General features: G+C 41.3%; 2 protein-coding genes across 23 annotated transcripts in view; one reads left to right on the forward strand and one right to left on the reverse strand.

Annotated features, from left to right (window-relative positions):
- Positions 1 to 13,836, forward strand: part of SNX14 (sorting nexin 14) — a 160,776-nt gene that overhangs the window by 132,042 nt on the left and 14,898 nt on the right. For 10 of the 19 annotated variants that reach the window (XR_010336680.1, XR_010336673.1, XR_010336677.1 and 7 more), the window contains 2 exons: positions 2,288 to 2,404; positions 2,747 to 7,810. The exons of 2 other annotated variants lie outside the window; for them this stretch is intronic. The gene's annotated coding sequence lies outside the window, so the exon portion shown is untranslated. Of the gene's footprint in view, positions 1 to 2,287; positions 2,405 to 2,746; positions 7,811 to 8,644; positions 8,857 to 8,959; positions 10,516 to 13,836 lie in introns of those variants that run through there. 7 more of the 19 variants (XR_010336674.1, XR_010336676.1, XR_010336682.1 and 4 more) reach the window with 7 other exon arrangements.
- The window catches only part of NT5E (5'-nucleotidase ecto), a 55,985-nt gene that overhangs the window by 19,087 nt on the left and 23,062 nt on the right, over positions 1 to 13,836 (reverse strand). For all 4 annotated transcript variants that reach the window (XM_012468813.3, XM_012468810.2, XM_012468811.2 and 1 more), the window contains exon 4: positions 290 to 487. In XM_012468813.3, coding sequence (XP_012324236.1) covers positions 290 to 487 — 198 coding nt within the window. The remainder of the gene's footprint in view (positions 1 to 289; positions 488 to 13,836) is intronic.

A 13,836-nucleotide genomic window follows, 5' to 3' on the forward strand; every position in this document is an offset into this window, starting at 1 on the left:
CAGCAATCTTGCATGTTTTTCACATGTACCCCAAAACCTAAAATGCAATAAAAAAAAAAAGGCAGAGGAAGGAGTGATGCTGAAAAGACTTGAAGAAACAAATGGGGCTTTTGGCATTTGGGTGTGTTTTAAATCTATCCATGAAGAGGGTAAACTTAAGGAAGAAGCTAAATTCTTCAACAGTATTACAGTCTTTTCCTGAAATATTAAAGGAAAAAAACGGGAATGAGGAAAATTTTCACCTATCTGCATTTTAGATGGGTGGAACATTCCCCTGAATTTCACATACCTTCAGGAATGCTGCTGTTTAGAAGAATGGGATTTCCATGGGAAGAGATGACATTTCCTTTTTCATCAAACTCGATCTTCAGATAGCCGAGGTATTTGCCAAAAGCATAGGCCTGGACTACAGGAACCTTCCGCCCATCTTCAGAAGTGACTATGAATGGGTACTTCCCAGCAGGCACCTCTTTGGAAGGTGGATTGCCTGAAATAAAAGAGCCACCACTGATCAAGTCAGGCTTTGTACATGGCTGGCTACAGGCCAGCAGGCCACTGGCTGGATAACAGAGTTTTAAATTGATGATTCGCCATCTGTTGCTCTACATAGTCTTTCAGAGCCCGCCTGAGCATTTGCCCATTTTTGAATGCCCTTTTGGTACATGAATCCTACCATTCTCAACTCAGCAGGCATTTACCAAGCTCTTCCTAAGCCCCGGGCATTGTGCCTGTGCTGTGGGGCACACAAAGATGAAACGCTGCTAGGAGTATCCTACCTCTAGGCTGACTCTGTCTCCATTCTTACTAGCCGGGTGGATTGGCCAAGCCACTTTACCTTACTGTACTTCTATTTCCTTGCCTGTAAAGTGGGTGAAATCCATTTTAAACAATACTTATTTTACAGGGCTGTTGAGAGGATTAAATATCTAAACTCCTTAGCTGGGTGCCTGGCACATTGTAGATGCTCAGTAAATACAGTAAGTTTGTGTTTTTTACCTTATGAGGGAATAGCAATCTCTAGAAATCCCATAGACTTCAAAGTTTAAAATCTTTGGTAGAAAATGCAGAGGTGACAAAGAGCTATTCTTGGAGTTTGCTGCTAAATTTTGCATCCCTTCAGGTGTCTTTTAGAAGAGCCACATTCACCCTGGGGGCTGACCAGTATGTACACTCCCCACCCCAGCCAGCCCTTACATGGGTCAGGGTCAGGTTCTTCAGGCCTCTGTCTCAAAGGGGAGGTATGGGAACTGCTCATCACTCAGAAGCTAGGAGGCCCACCACTGCCTGGGGTAGTGGGGAGTATGCAGGAGGGTACAGAGTGTGGCCATACAAGGAGCAGGCAGCCCAGCCTTTAATCACTTGGCACATTTAAGTTCCTTAACTGTAGCCCTCCTTCAGGCACACTGTGACTTATATCTTACCTCCAAGGAGACAATAGCACAGTTCAGCTGTTTCAAATTAGAGACTATGGGACAGATTTGCTTGACCCCACTACTGTTTCTATTATCTCCCTCATCATACCCATGACTACTCCTTCCTATTGGATATTTACAGAGGGTCCAGATAACTTCAGCACATGTTGATTACACACATGAAGCTGTTAAGAGAATCAGCCATGAGCCAGGCCCTGGGCTTAATCTCATTTAGTCCTCCAAGTTTCCCATGGGCAGGTCCTCTATTATCTATACTCTGCAGACAAGAAAATTGGTTGTCATAGACAAAGTACCCAAGATCACACAGCTGGTACGTGATAAAGTTTGGGAGAAGGCAGACTGAAAAGCCAGGCTGTGAGGTATGGGAGCTTAGGTTTTCTGTACTACCCACAAAGCCTACCATGTATTTTTTCCCCTAAAGTCTGCAAGCTGGTGGTGAAAGGCCACTTACCAAATCAAATGCAAACCCAGGATTTATTTGCATCTTTTCTCTCCAAGCTCTTTCTGGGCTTCTCTTTTCACGTAAGACAAGCCAGGGTAACATGTTATGTAGAACTCAATCCTGCCATGCTCCTATGCCAAGAGCAGCTTGGAACATAACATGTTCCCCCTTTCAACTCAATTACCAGAAGCACCCGACTTGAGATCCAATGAAAGCCTTTGTTCCATCTCCATCTGTATTGGATGCAGATGTTGTTTGTCACAGAGGCAGATAATGTGATGCATGGAAGGTTAACACCCTACTCAGCCTCATTCTGCTCTGTGCTGGTCCTCCATTGGGCAAGCCTGGCGCCTGGTCTTTACTTCAGGGAACCAGGTGGTTATGGCAGCCTCTGTTCTTCCTCTGATCATAGATGCTTGGAACGGTGCAGTTTCCCAAATGTCCACAAGGTGGCGGAGAATACCCTGCCCAGGAGGAGAAAGCACTAATTGCAGATACCAGGAACTCTGTGAGTTAACCCAAGAGCTAGGTAAGCCAGAATTTTTTTTTTTTTTTTTTTTTTTTTGTCCTTTATCTTTCTGCCGTCCATAGAAATATCTCAGTTTAAAAAGGATGTAAAAGTTAGGAATCCAGTAATCCGGTCAGATGCTTCACCATGCACTCTGCAAATAGGGGCCAGCAATCTCAGCTCCAGAAAACATTCATTCATTTGGGAAGACCTTCATGATCCTTTTGCCATTGGCATATTAAACGGGCCTAATCAGGAACAAGGAAGATGCTAACCATGCAACTGGGGCGATAGCTGGTCTAGTTTGGCTAATTTCTGCCTCCTGCACAGCCGAGCCCTTTCTGCTCTCCTTCAACTTGGCAGTCCCAGAAAACCACTGGCACAGAGAGCAGTCCAGGGATTCACGTTTTCCACATCATTCCATGCTGTTCAGCCGAAGATGTTCATGCCCAGAATATTCTTGCCACAAAGAGCTACACATCTGTCTTTAGAAACCTGACTTATCTTAGCAGGAGGGAAGATGTTCACCAGAACTCTGTTCCAGTCATCTAGCCAGGAATTCATATAGGAACCAAACCCAAAAAGGCTGTGGAGTTGTGGACTGACATCTGGAGTTGATAAAGGCTGCACTTCCCAGCATAGTGTGGATGCTTGAAGGAACCTCAAAGGACTCTGTCCTGGGAGCCAAGGAATGCAGTGAACCTACGTGTGGGTCTGGACAATTGCCCTCCCAGGGTCACATGGTAATGGAAGTGCCAGGAAGGAGCCTTTTCTTTCTCTTTTTTCTTTCTTCCTTTCCTCTACCTTCCCTCCCTCCCTCTTTTCCTTTTTTCCTTCCTTTCTTCCTCTTTTTTCTTTCTTTCTTCCTTTCCTTTCTTTCAACAGGGTCACATTCTGTTGCCCAGGCTGGAGTTCAATGGTCTCAGATTCCTGGGCTCAAGCCATCCTCTCGCCTTGGCCTCCAAAAGTGCTGGGATTGTAGGCATGAGCCAGCACACCTTGTCTGACGTGGTTTTCAATGGACTGAAGTATAGAATGTTTTAAGGCAGTCTATGCTATGATTTTAACACAAGAACTGGTTTAAGAGTTCCTGAATTGAGACCCCATAAGAGAAGTGGATAAAAAGGACTGGTAATTAGGTTATTTCAAATGATTGCTTCTAAGGGACTTGAGTTTCTTTTAAATTACTTGGAAGTGCACACTCCCTGGATGCTACTTTTATCTGTCTACTTCTCTGCACTTCCTCAAGCAAGCTAGTCGTGACCACTATTATCTTGTGCGTAGGTTACTATGACAGCTTCCTAGTCTCTGTAGGTCTCTCCTATGCCTCTTTCTATTCCAGTCTCCACACAGCAGCCTGAGTGATCTTTCTAAAAAATAAATATGATCATGCACTTCCTGGTTTTACATATTTCCTACTGGGCATAGGCAACACATTAAGTTTTAATGTGAATATCCTAACCTATATGACCTACATGATGTGGCCCTTTCTTGTCAAGCCAGTTTCATCTAGAACATTCAGCCTGCCCTTCAGGGTTCTTAGCCTTTTCCCATTCCTAGACCACACCCACATGCCCAGGAACCTTATGGAGTAAGGGCTTTTGAAGCCAGAGGCCTACATGTGAATTAGTTACATCTTTTGCTTACCTGTTTGTTCATCTGTAAAGTGGAAAAAAAGTAAAAACACCTGCCTTACGGAGTTACCGTGTGGATTACAGAAGTTAATGCAGCAATTGGAAGCCTGACTCAACTCAAAGGAAGTGCTTAATAAAGATTAACAATGATTATTGACCAGGTTAATCCCTGGACATCTTTCTGATCTTGGCCCTAATGTCAGTCCCTCAGGAAAACACTCACTGATGATCCCCTAGACTTGGCCAAATCCTCCTTTTATGTGCTCTGATAGCATATTGTACTTTTCCTTTCATACAATGCTTTGTAATTATATAGAATATGATTTATTTGTGTAATTATGTATTTTTAAAAAATCTGATAAGGTCAATATCTCTTTCAAGACATTTAGTTCCATGAGGGCAGAGGCAGCTGTGTTTCTAGGATTTGCCTAGCATGTGGTAGGTGCTAGATAAATGTTTATTGAATGACTCAACTTCAGGAGTTTAGCAAACACTTTTCTACAGATCATACAAGATTATTATGTTTTCCCTGTGGTGGAATCATGTAGAAGCCAGCAATGCCTGAGTGCCAGCCCTCTACCCCAGGTCCCCTCAATTCAATGTCCTCAACTATGCAGCTGGGTGGACACTAGTGAAGAGGAACCTGAACTGGGAGTTGGGATACAGGAGAATGGGTTTTGCTATTAGCTCAGTTTCGGTCTGGTTTCTAGACCATGGGAGAGACATTTAGTCCCTGGGGCCTAATTTTATTTTCTAAATTTGCAAAACAAAAGATTTGACTAGTAGTTTAAATCAAATAAATTTCATTAGTGTGTTTTTTTTTAAGCTATGAATATCTTTAACACACAAGAAATCCTTTGCAGCAAGGCAAGCCAATAAAGCAGGAAAGCTGAGTTGCTCAGGCTACAGCCTCGGTAGAGCTGGAGCTCAGGACTAGGTTCCTGCCACCAGAGCCCCTCAGAGCACAGCACAGAGACCCCTGTCCTAGAAGTCCCCTTCAGCTCTCCAGTCAGGCCTGGCTGCTGCCTCTGCTTCTAGTCTAGGAGCCTCTTCAGGTGACCAGGACAGAGCACGTGCTCCAGTCATCACAGACCATTCAAGAGGTGTCCAGCAACCAGAGGAGCAACCACTGTCTCTTCAGCCATCTCTGTACCAAAATGTGATGCACAAGCTGTCATGTCAACTTTAGGGAATTTGAGGGGTCAGGTTTTGGTATCTATGCTCAGACTTATGTCACTCTAGTTTGTACATGCTTCGATTTCCTGCTCAAATTCTTGCCTCTGGCCTTTCAATAATGACCTAGGAGGTCTAAAAGAGATTATGCATCTTCCAGTAGTATCTAGAGTGGGCAGAACCCTCATGAAATCTGATCCAGGCCATCTGCTTGTACCCAAGCCTGACTGGCTGGGTAAAGCAGGGAACCCTGTAGGGAGGGAATGGTTCACCATACATTTAGTCATTCATTCAACAGATGTTTACAGAGCTCCAGTGAGTGCTCAACGTTTTGGATCTCCACTGCCTAGCAGGGCCAGGTCTGTGGTCTGTGCATCATCTTTTGGAATGGCTGCTTCATGGAGACAGAGTAGGGAAAGCCAGCAAATCTCCAGCTTTCTGCCAGCCTCTTCTCTTCACATGGAATCTGGCCATCTCCACAGCTCAGCATTGTTCCAGATATTAGGATTCCTGTTCACTTCTTACATTATAGAACAGGCTTCTGTACAACAATTTAAAAAATAAAACAAAAACCACTGAAACACAGCTACCTCCTGATTCCATCACCATGGCCTGTTAAAATGCAGTGGCCAAAAGAATGGGGTGGAGAGAGAGAGATTAATTTTCATCTTGACATGCCTGTGTAGTTCCATTTACTAATGGTATTCTTTTCAGAAGTAACGACTTTATTTCTTGCGATTAAAAGGGTAACTGTGACCATACATTGATATACTCCTGATACATAAGCATTTGGCCAGAGGTCTTCCTACAGTGGTCATCTGTGGCTGTGTGAAAGACTGTGTGAATGGTCTGAATGGCCAGTTCCCTTGAGTCATTCCTTCCCATCATGCTGGTGCGCAATGCAGTGTGGAGTACTTCAGTTAAGCTTAGAACCTGGAGGTCATCTGGAATGAATGGCCAAAGCTCTGGTTCCAAATCATGACAGAGTACTTGGAGAGTCTCTTATAGATGAGCAGTCATGAATTCCCAGCCATAAATGTTTCTTGGCCTGGGTGAAACATATATTCTCAGGGCAAGAGAACTGAGTGAGGAATGCGGGTTAAACTACTGCATTCCTGGTTTCTTATCTTTTAAAGGTAAGAAGATACATTTAGTCATTTGTGAATTTAGCTCAGATTCTTAAATTTAGAATTATCTTTTTTTTAAATTTAACAAAAATATGTATTACAGTTCAAATTTAGGATTGATGATTACTTTTATAGGGTTTAGAGGGGCTTTAAAAATTTGTTATAAAAGTAAAACTAGCATTACAGAATATTTGGCAAATGCGGAAGAAAATTATTCATAGTCCTACACCGACTTATAACCAATATAATTTCTGTGATTTAAAATAATATATATGAAAAGCAAGGAGGGGAAAATTGATGTCAGAATACATTTTAAGGAGAAACCATTTTGTTCAGTGAAATATCTGTATTAGTCAGAGTTCTTCAGATAGGATATATCCTACTGGTTTCTATTTCTCTAGCTCACTTTCCCTCTTTCTCTTTCTCAATACTATATATATATATTAAGTGAGATAATACATGAGCAGAACTGGGCCCTAGAATATAGTACGTCTAAGATAAATATGTCAGTTCTCTAATATTCTCTCTCTAAATATATTACAAATATTAAACAGATCAAATATGTTTATTTGTAGACATATATTCAGTTCATATATTATCTCATTTAATCCTTACAACTCTCTGAGGTAGCCATATCACTGTCACCATTTTAAAAAGAGAAAGCTGATGCTCATAGCGGTTGAGTAGCTTGTCCAAAGCCAAACAGCTAGTGGTGGCTGAGCCTGGGAGGAAACCAGGTCTTAAGAGTTTAAAGCACTTTCCACAACCCTATGCCAGTTCCCAGTAAAAGTTGGAGAAATGAGATCTTTTGCAGAAGACCATCAAGCAGCAAAGTTAAGGAAACACAAACCTCAGTCCTGGTAAGAGATTCGTAGCTATGAATGGGCTTAAGACTTCACAGTAGCTGGCCGTCACCTTTCTTTATAACTCAACCCTGCCAAATGACCTTGACTGCCATTTTTTCTGTAGTCATTCTTTTTAGATTTTGGGTTTGATAGTCTCACTTCATCTTGGAAAGCAGTTTCATTAGACAGCTAAAATGGATCAGTGTTATGTGGCTGCAAAAATTACAAACCAGAAGGCTCTGGCTTTGCTCTGTAAAGGAAGCACGTGCTCAGGCTGGGCCATGGCCAGAAGTTTACTGAAAGGACCCAAGTGGGTGACCACTAGTACAAGTAAGTCCCTGTGCTTACCACATTAAAAAAGACCAAGAAACATCTTTTTTTTTTTTTTTTTTTTTTTTTGAGACAAGTTTTCTCTCTGTCACCCAGGTTGGAGTGCAGTGGTGTAATTATCGCTGACTGCAGCCTCAAACTCCTGGGCTCAAGTGACCCTCCTGCCTCAGCCTCCCAAAGCACTGGGATTGAAAACACTGGGATTGCCAAAATGCACAACCACACTCAGCCAGGAAATTATCTTTGAAGCTACCAGCTACACCTCTGCCCCTTGTCTGATTCTCCCACCTCACTCAATAAATGCAAATTTGAGCAGTTCTTGTCAAATGCCCAAAGGAAATGGTTCTTTCTTGGGGAGTGTTTCCTGTCTTGTGAATGTTGCAATAAGATTGTTTTCTTGTTCTAAAAGGCAAGATTATCTAAACTATAAGGATGAAAATTAATGGAGAGACGAATTGTGATTGCAAACACCAAGAACAGTCTTCCACCCTCCTTTACTCATTCTTATTACAGGAGGGTTCATCTCTCCCATCAGACTATGCACAAGTCTGGTGAGAGCATGAAGAAAATGCAGCAGGTGCTTCTAGTCTGTCTTAGTTATAATTACATTGTAAGCTCCATTTGTTTTAAGAGCAAAATTCTGTGGTCATTAAAATTATTTCTTTAGATACATGAAAAGTTTTGAATTTTATATTCAATATGTGTGCCTAAATCCAGAAGCAATGGAAATTAGATACTTAATTTTTTTTTAAAAAAAACCTGATTAATCATATAAAGAAATCTTACTTTTAAATGAAATTGCCCTTGTTAACATTCATTTAACAACACTAGACACCTGCCTTCTGTGTGTCAGCCTCAACACAGTCAGGGGTGTAATGGACACTTCCAGGCTAGCAAGGAGAGAAATGAAGCCTGCTGGACTAGGAGGGAAAGAGGAATTCAAGAGACTTGAGGTTTCATAAAGCTGAAGGCGAACCCCCCAAAAAAATGAGGAGGAGAGAAAGCTTTATGGATAGGAGGCCCATGACAAGAGAGTTGCAGAGTGGAGGCAGGGAAATACTAGGTAGAAAAGGGTGGGGTCCCTGGCAATGGATCCACCCTCAAGCCTGGACCCATGGCCCAAAGTGAGAACTTTACATCCCTGTTTTCCAGCCTGAATGTTGCCTTTTCCAAAACCACCCTGGCCTGTCCTGCCCCATATCCTGTACCCATAAAAACCCCAGGATCCACTGGCAGTGGAATGGCAGAGAAGTAGAGAAGAGAAGCAGTGGCTTGACATTTGTGAGTAGCAGCGTGACTTCAGAGGGATGGCTTGATGGTGGGACCTCAGAGAAGAATTCAGCTGGGGATGGTCTAACTCCAGGGTAAGACACCTTCCATCCCTCTTCTAGCTCCCCATCCCACTAAAAGCCACTTTCATCAGCAATAAAATCCTCCACACATACCATCTTCAATTCATTTGTGCAGGCTGATTCTTCCTGGATGCTGAACAAGAGCTCAGGTACAGAGGGCTGTCACACTGAGCTGTTAAAACACTTAAGCTGTCCACGAACAGCAAAGCTAAAAGAGAACATTGTAACACACGCCCTCTGGGGCTCCAGAGGTTGCAGCTACCCGCCTGGATGCTGCTGCAGGGCTGCACAGAGTTCTACTCCTGCCAGCACCCAGAAGCACTTGTCCTAGGCTCTGCACCGGTTCACCTATGTGCTCCCCATCTCATGAGGGGCTAAGAGCTGCAAGATGAGTAAACAAGCCAGCCCCTTCATGGATCCCATGAAGGATTTGACATGGGATTTCAGTTTTGGACATGGAACAATTCTGGAGATAATCAATTCTCAGCCTGTGGCCCCAGAAGTAAAGTTGCTGAAATGGAATGGAAGTGTCAGTCACTGAGTTGAAGAGATCAAGGGACTCTGAACCTTGGGTATTGGATCAGTTACCCACGTGGACACCCTGTCATGTGAAGGCAGGAGCTAGAGTGGAGAAGAAGATAGGAAATTGTGTACTAAATTTTCAGTGATGTGAGACATTGTTTGGAGGTGATTAGCTGACAGTGATAAGGAGAGGGACAGATGGTCTCAAAGGAGTTAGAGGAATAATTAAGTTCATATCAGTAGCCTAAGGAAAGTATAAGGTAGTCTACCAATTTTTTATTTTTATTTCCCCAAATCATGAAAAGCAAGCTGTCAGGCTCTATGCATGGATGACGTTCTAGTTAACAGGATGCTAGAAAGGGAGGGATGATAGAATTAACAATTTGAATCCGTTTACCTTGCGACTACAGAAACTGGTGCTTATACTCACCCAAGGCCATAGCTAGCCAGATTGATTTGCAGAATCCAAACCTCAGTTAAAATATTGGGAGGCAAACAGAGAAACAGCATCTTTGGAGTCCCTTCAAGGATAGCACAGAGAACAGAGTTCCCTGGTGTACCTGCTGCAGGTTTCAACCTGCATTCATTGTACTACTTTTTTCTTTAAAGGAAGCAACATGGACCAGTTCATGACTCTAGGATTTCACTTCTTTAGAGAAAGCATTTGCATTTTAGCTCTTATCTTTGTAACTTTATCATTTTGTAAGCCTCATAGATGGAAGTTCCCTTCTGGCAACGCTAGGGTTACCTGCATATGCACAGTAGTTGGCAAGGAAAGAAACGGGAATAACTTTCAACATTTGGAAGGGATCCGTTCATGTACTGTTTTAGTCATGCCAACTTTGAAGCTGAGTTTTAAAAAAATATGAGCAAGCTACAATACAGTAAAATTAATATAATGGGTGGTAACCAGCATTTAAAAAATCAAGTAACAGAACAGAAAATATAAGGGTACAATCCATGAGCTTTGGAAAGGTTTTCTTTCCGGTTTGTTTGTATATTGGACACTATGTGTGCTGAAATGATTCTCAGTAAGATTTAAAATTCCAAGGGATGTATTATTTTAACTGTGCTTTTATTAACTAATCATATTTATCAGATTCATTATTTTAATGTCATTCTAATTCCATAAAATGATTTGGCAGAGTATTTTTGTTTGTTTGTTTGTTTTTAAGGCCAGGAAAGTTTATTTAAACAGGCAAATATTGACTCATCCCTATTGTGCCTTGTAATACCTTAAATTTTTTTTTCTCTTTTTTTTAAGAGAAAGGGTCTCACTCTGTCACTCAGACTGAAGTGCAGTGGAGTGACAGTGATCATAGCTCACTGCATCCTCAACCTCCCAGATTCAAGCAATTCTCCCACTTCAGCCTCCTGAGTAGGTGAGACTACAGGCATGCGCCCCTACACCTGGCTAATTTTTAAAAATGTTTTTGTAGATATGGATATGGGATCTCCCTATGCTGCCCAGGCTGGTTCAAACTCCTGGGCTCAGGTGATTCTTCTCCCTTAGCCTTCCAAAATTCTAGGATTATAGGCATGAGCTGCTGTGCCCAGCCACCTTTAATTGTTAAGTTCACGCCTCCAAATGATGAGTATCAAAAGTGAAGATTTTCATCAGAACAAGTTTAATCTTGGTAAGCAATCATGAAATGTGAAATAAATGACTAAGTCTTCGTTACCTCAGTTTTCTCAGAGACCGTAATTATCTACTTCAAGATTTACGGATAAGCAAACTCTAACTTTTATCCTGAAATCTTTCTTTGATCTGGTCATTCATCATTAATTAAATTTATCTACTTAGGAAATCTACTTACAGTTGGCTGTCTCTATCTGTGGGTTCTGCATCGTTGGATTCAGCCAACCATGAACAAAAAATATTTTCTAAAAAAGGAGAGTTTTATCTGTACTAAACATATACAGATATTTTTTCTTGTCATTATTCCCTAAACAATACAGTATAACAACTATATGTCATTTACATTGTATCAAGTCTTGTAAGTAATCTAGAGATGACTTAAAATATATGTGAGGATGTGTACAGGTCATATGCAAATACTACACCATTTATATAAGAGAGTCCTAGAACCAACCCCCACAGATACTAAGGCATGACTATACTGTTAGGGTAATAAAGGACAGGCTGCAGAAATAATGAGAAGCTGGGTGTGGTCACCCAATCTTTTCAGGTCTATTAGGGCATACTCACTGGTAGGCATGCACCACCGGCTATCAATGACCAGTTGTTCTAAGACAGCATTGATTAAGATGGTGTCAAGACAAGTCAAGAGGAACATAGGAATGTTCATATCTGAATGAAGGGGTGAAACTCCTTTGAGTGTTCATGCATTATTTTGGCCATGTCTCATTTAAAGCTGAGTTTTTAGAAACATGGATTAGCTACAGTATAAGAAAATCAATTTAATGAGTGGTAACTGGCATTAAAGAATGAAATAGTAAAACGCAAAAGTCAGGGTGCATTCCAGGTGCTTTATGAAAGTTTCCTTTCACTTGTATGTGTATATGCTTTTGTGCATTTGTATGGGAATGCACACACACATATATGTTTGTGTGTTTGGGCTCCCTGTCTAAAGTGTTCTTCTTACTATGGGTCACAGTTTACACATTTTGAAACCATTATTCTAAAGGAAGAAGGGGGCAGAAGACATATCTAGCTCCCACTGTGTGTCCAAGGGTGCTGACCTGCCTCAGAGAAAAGCTAAGGTTTGGGGAAAGGTTTTACACAGGTCTTATCCACTGAGTCAGCACATAACTAAAATAAGAACAGCTAACATACGAGGCCCTGTGCTAAGGCCATTTACCTATACATTCATAAGTCACAGTGAGCCTTTATAATAGGTACTCTTGTTACCACCTTCATTCCACAAATGAGGGAAATCAGGCTTAGAAAGGACCCCATCATTAGTTAGTGGTAGAGTCAGAAGGACTTCACTGAGTCTTCACCTCTACCCAGTGCTTCCCAATGACCTGCTCCAATGTGGGTATTTCCTAGTCTTGGCTCTTTCACTTCATTTAACCCTCATGGAGTTGCTGAAGCTGTTTGATTGCAATGTTATCTATACTAACACTGTCCAGTGCTTATCATCATCCTCATCACACTTATGGATTGTCTGCTATGTGCCTGTGGCTGTTTTCAACATCTTATATGCATCTTTTTTCATGGAACAATATTTATCGTTCTTATGACTAATGTAAGTGCCTAATCTATTTTAGTCTTATCTGTCAAAAAAAAAAAAAGCGCTACTGGTCATAACACCCATGAATTGATTTTACAACCTCTCAGTTTAACTCAGTTTGAAATTATTCTTTAGCCTGTGTTTATCAGGAAGTAAAATATCTGTGAAGGAATTGAATCAGCACACATTCATACTGGTATTTTCTTAAGTGAAGGCCAATTTTAGTTTGTGAGTTATGATTCTGATTGACATTTTGATTGCCCATTTTTATGGGCAAGCAACCTCCATAACACTGCATACCAGAATATAGCTATTTATAGTTTATAAAGTGCTGTCACATATTTTTACATCTCATATAATTTTCACAGTAATGTGGCACTTTGAGTATGATCATCCCGCATTTTGAAGCTAAGATAACAGGTTCAGAGAGGCTAAGTGACCTGCTCAAAATCATTCAAGTGAATTAGGAATGACTTTTGACCCAATATTGTGTTTCTTTTCTTTTTTTAACTTATATCTTGTTTTCTGATTGCAAAAGTAAGATGCATTCATTATTTGACAATACTCCAAAGTAATAGAAAATAAAAATACTTTCTTAGTGATAATCCCCTTTTACATTTGTGGGTATTTCCTACTTACTGTTTGGGGCATTTTTGAGTTTTGCTTTTATAAAAATGCATGGCCTTTGACAGCCCACATAAGGATGCTAGAAGCAGAAGCCTCTTCAAGGGGAGGGCTGTTCCCACACCAAAACCTTCTTTGCAAATGCTGATAGAAGAGCTAATTACCAGCCTCTTCTTCCTTTCCTTGGGCATACTTCAAAGATCTATGCAGTGCAAGGTGGGGAAAGTGGGAAACATGGAACCAGATTCAAAAGTTTGGGGACATTATAGGTTTAAAGTGAAAAAAATCATAGAACAGTTATTCTAATGAAAACTACCTAACAGCAAGCTAAGAGAGAAAAAAAAAGAGTGGGGGTAGTCAGGTAGGAGGTAGGGAGATGGCATGCTCTCCTGAGGACCCAGGGTCATGCGACTTCCAGGATACTTATATTCCTAGCCTGCAGCTGAGTTAGGACTCACACTCAGAGTTCCAGCTTCTGCTCCCTGTGCAACCTACAAATCAAATCCACCTTGAGTTATAAAGGCTCTATTTACATTATTTTGTTAATGCTTACAATTTTTATATGCCATGTTGCTTTTTGATAAGAATCTATCATAAATGACTTTTGGTTGGGGCTCAGTAGTCTTTTGTTTTACATATATATGTTTTA

This window comes from Aotus nancymaae, unplaced genomic scaffold (genome assembly GCF_030222135.1).
Source record: "Aotus nancymaae isolate 86718 unplaced genomic scaffold, 86718_ANA_hifiasm-v0.15.2.pri h1tg000040l, whole genome shotgun sequence".
In the NCBI taxonomy this organism is placed as follows: domain Eukaryota; kingdom Metazoa; phylum Chordata; class Mammalia; order Primates; family Aotidae; genus Aotus; species Aotus nancymaae.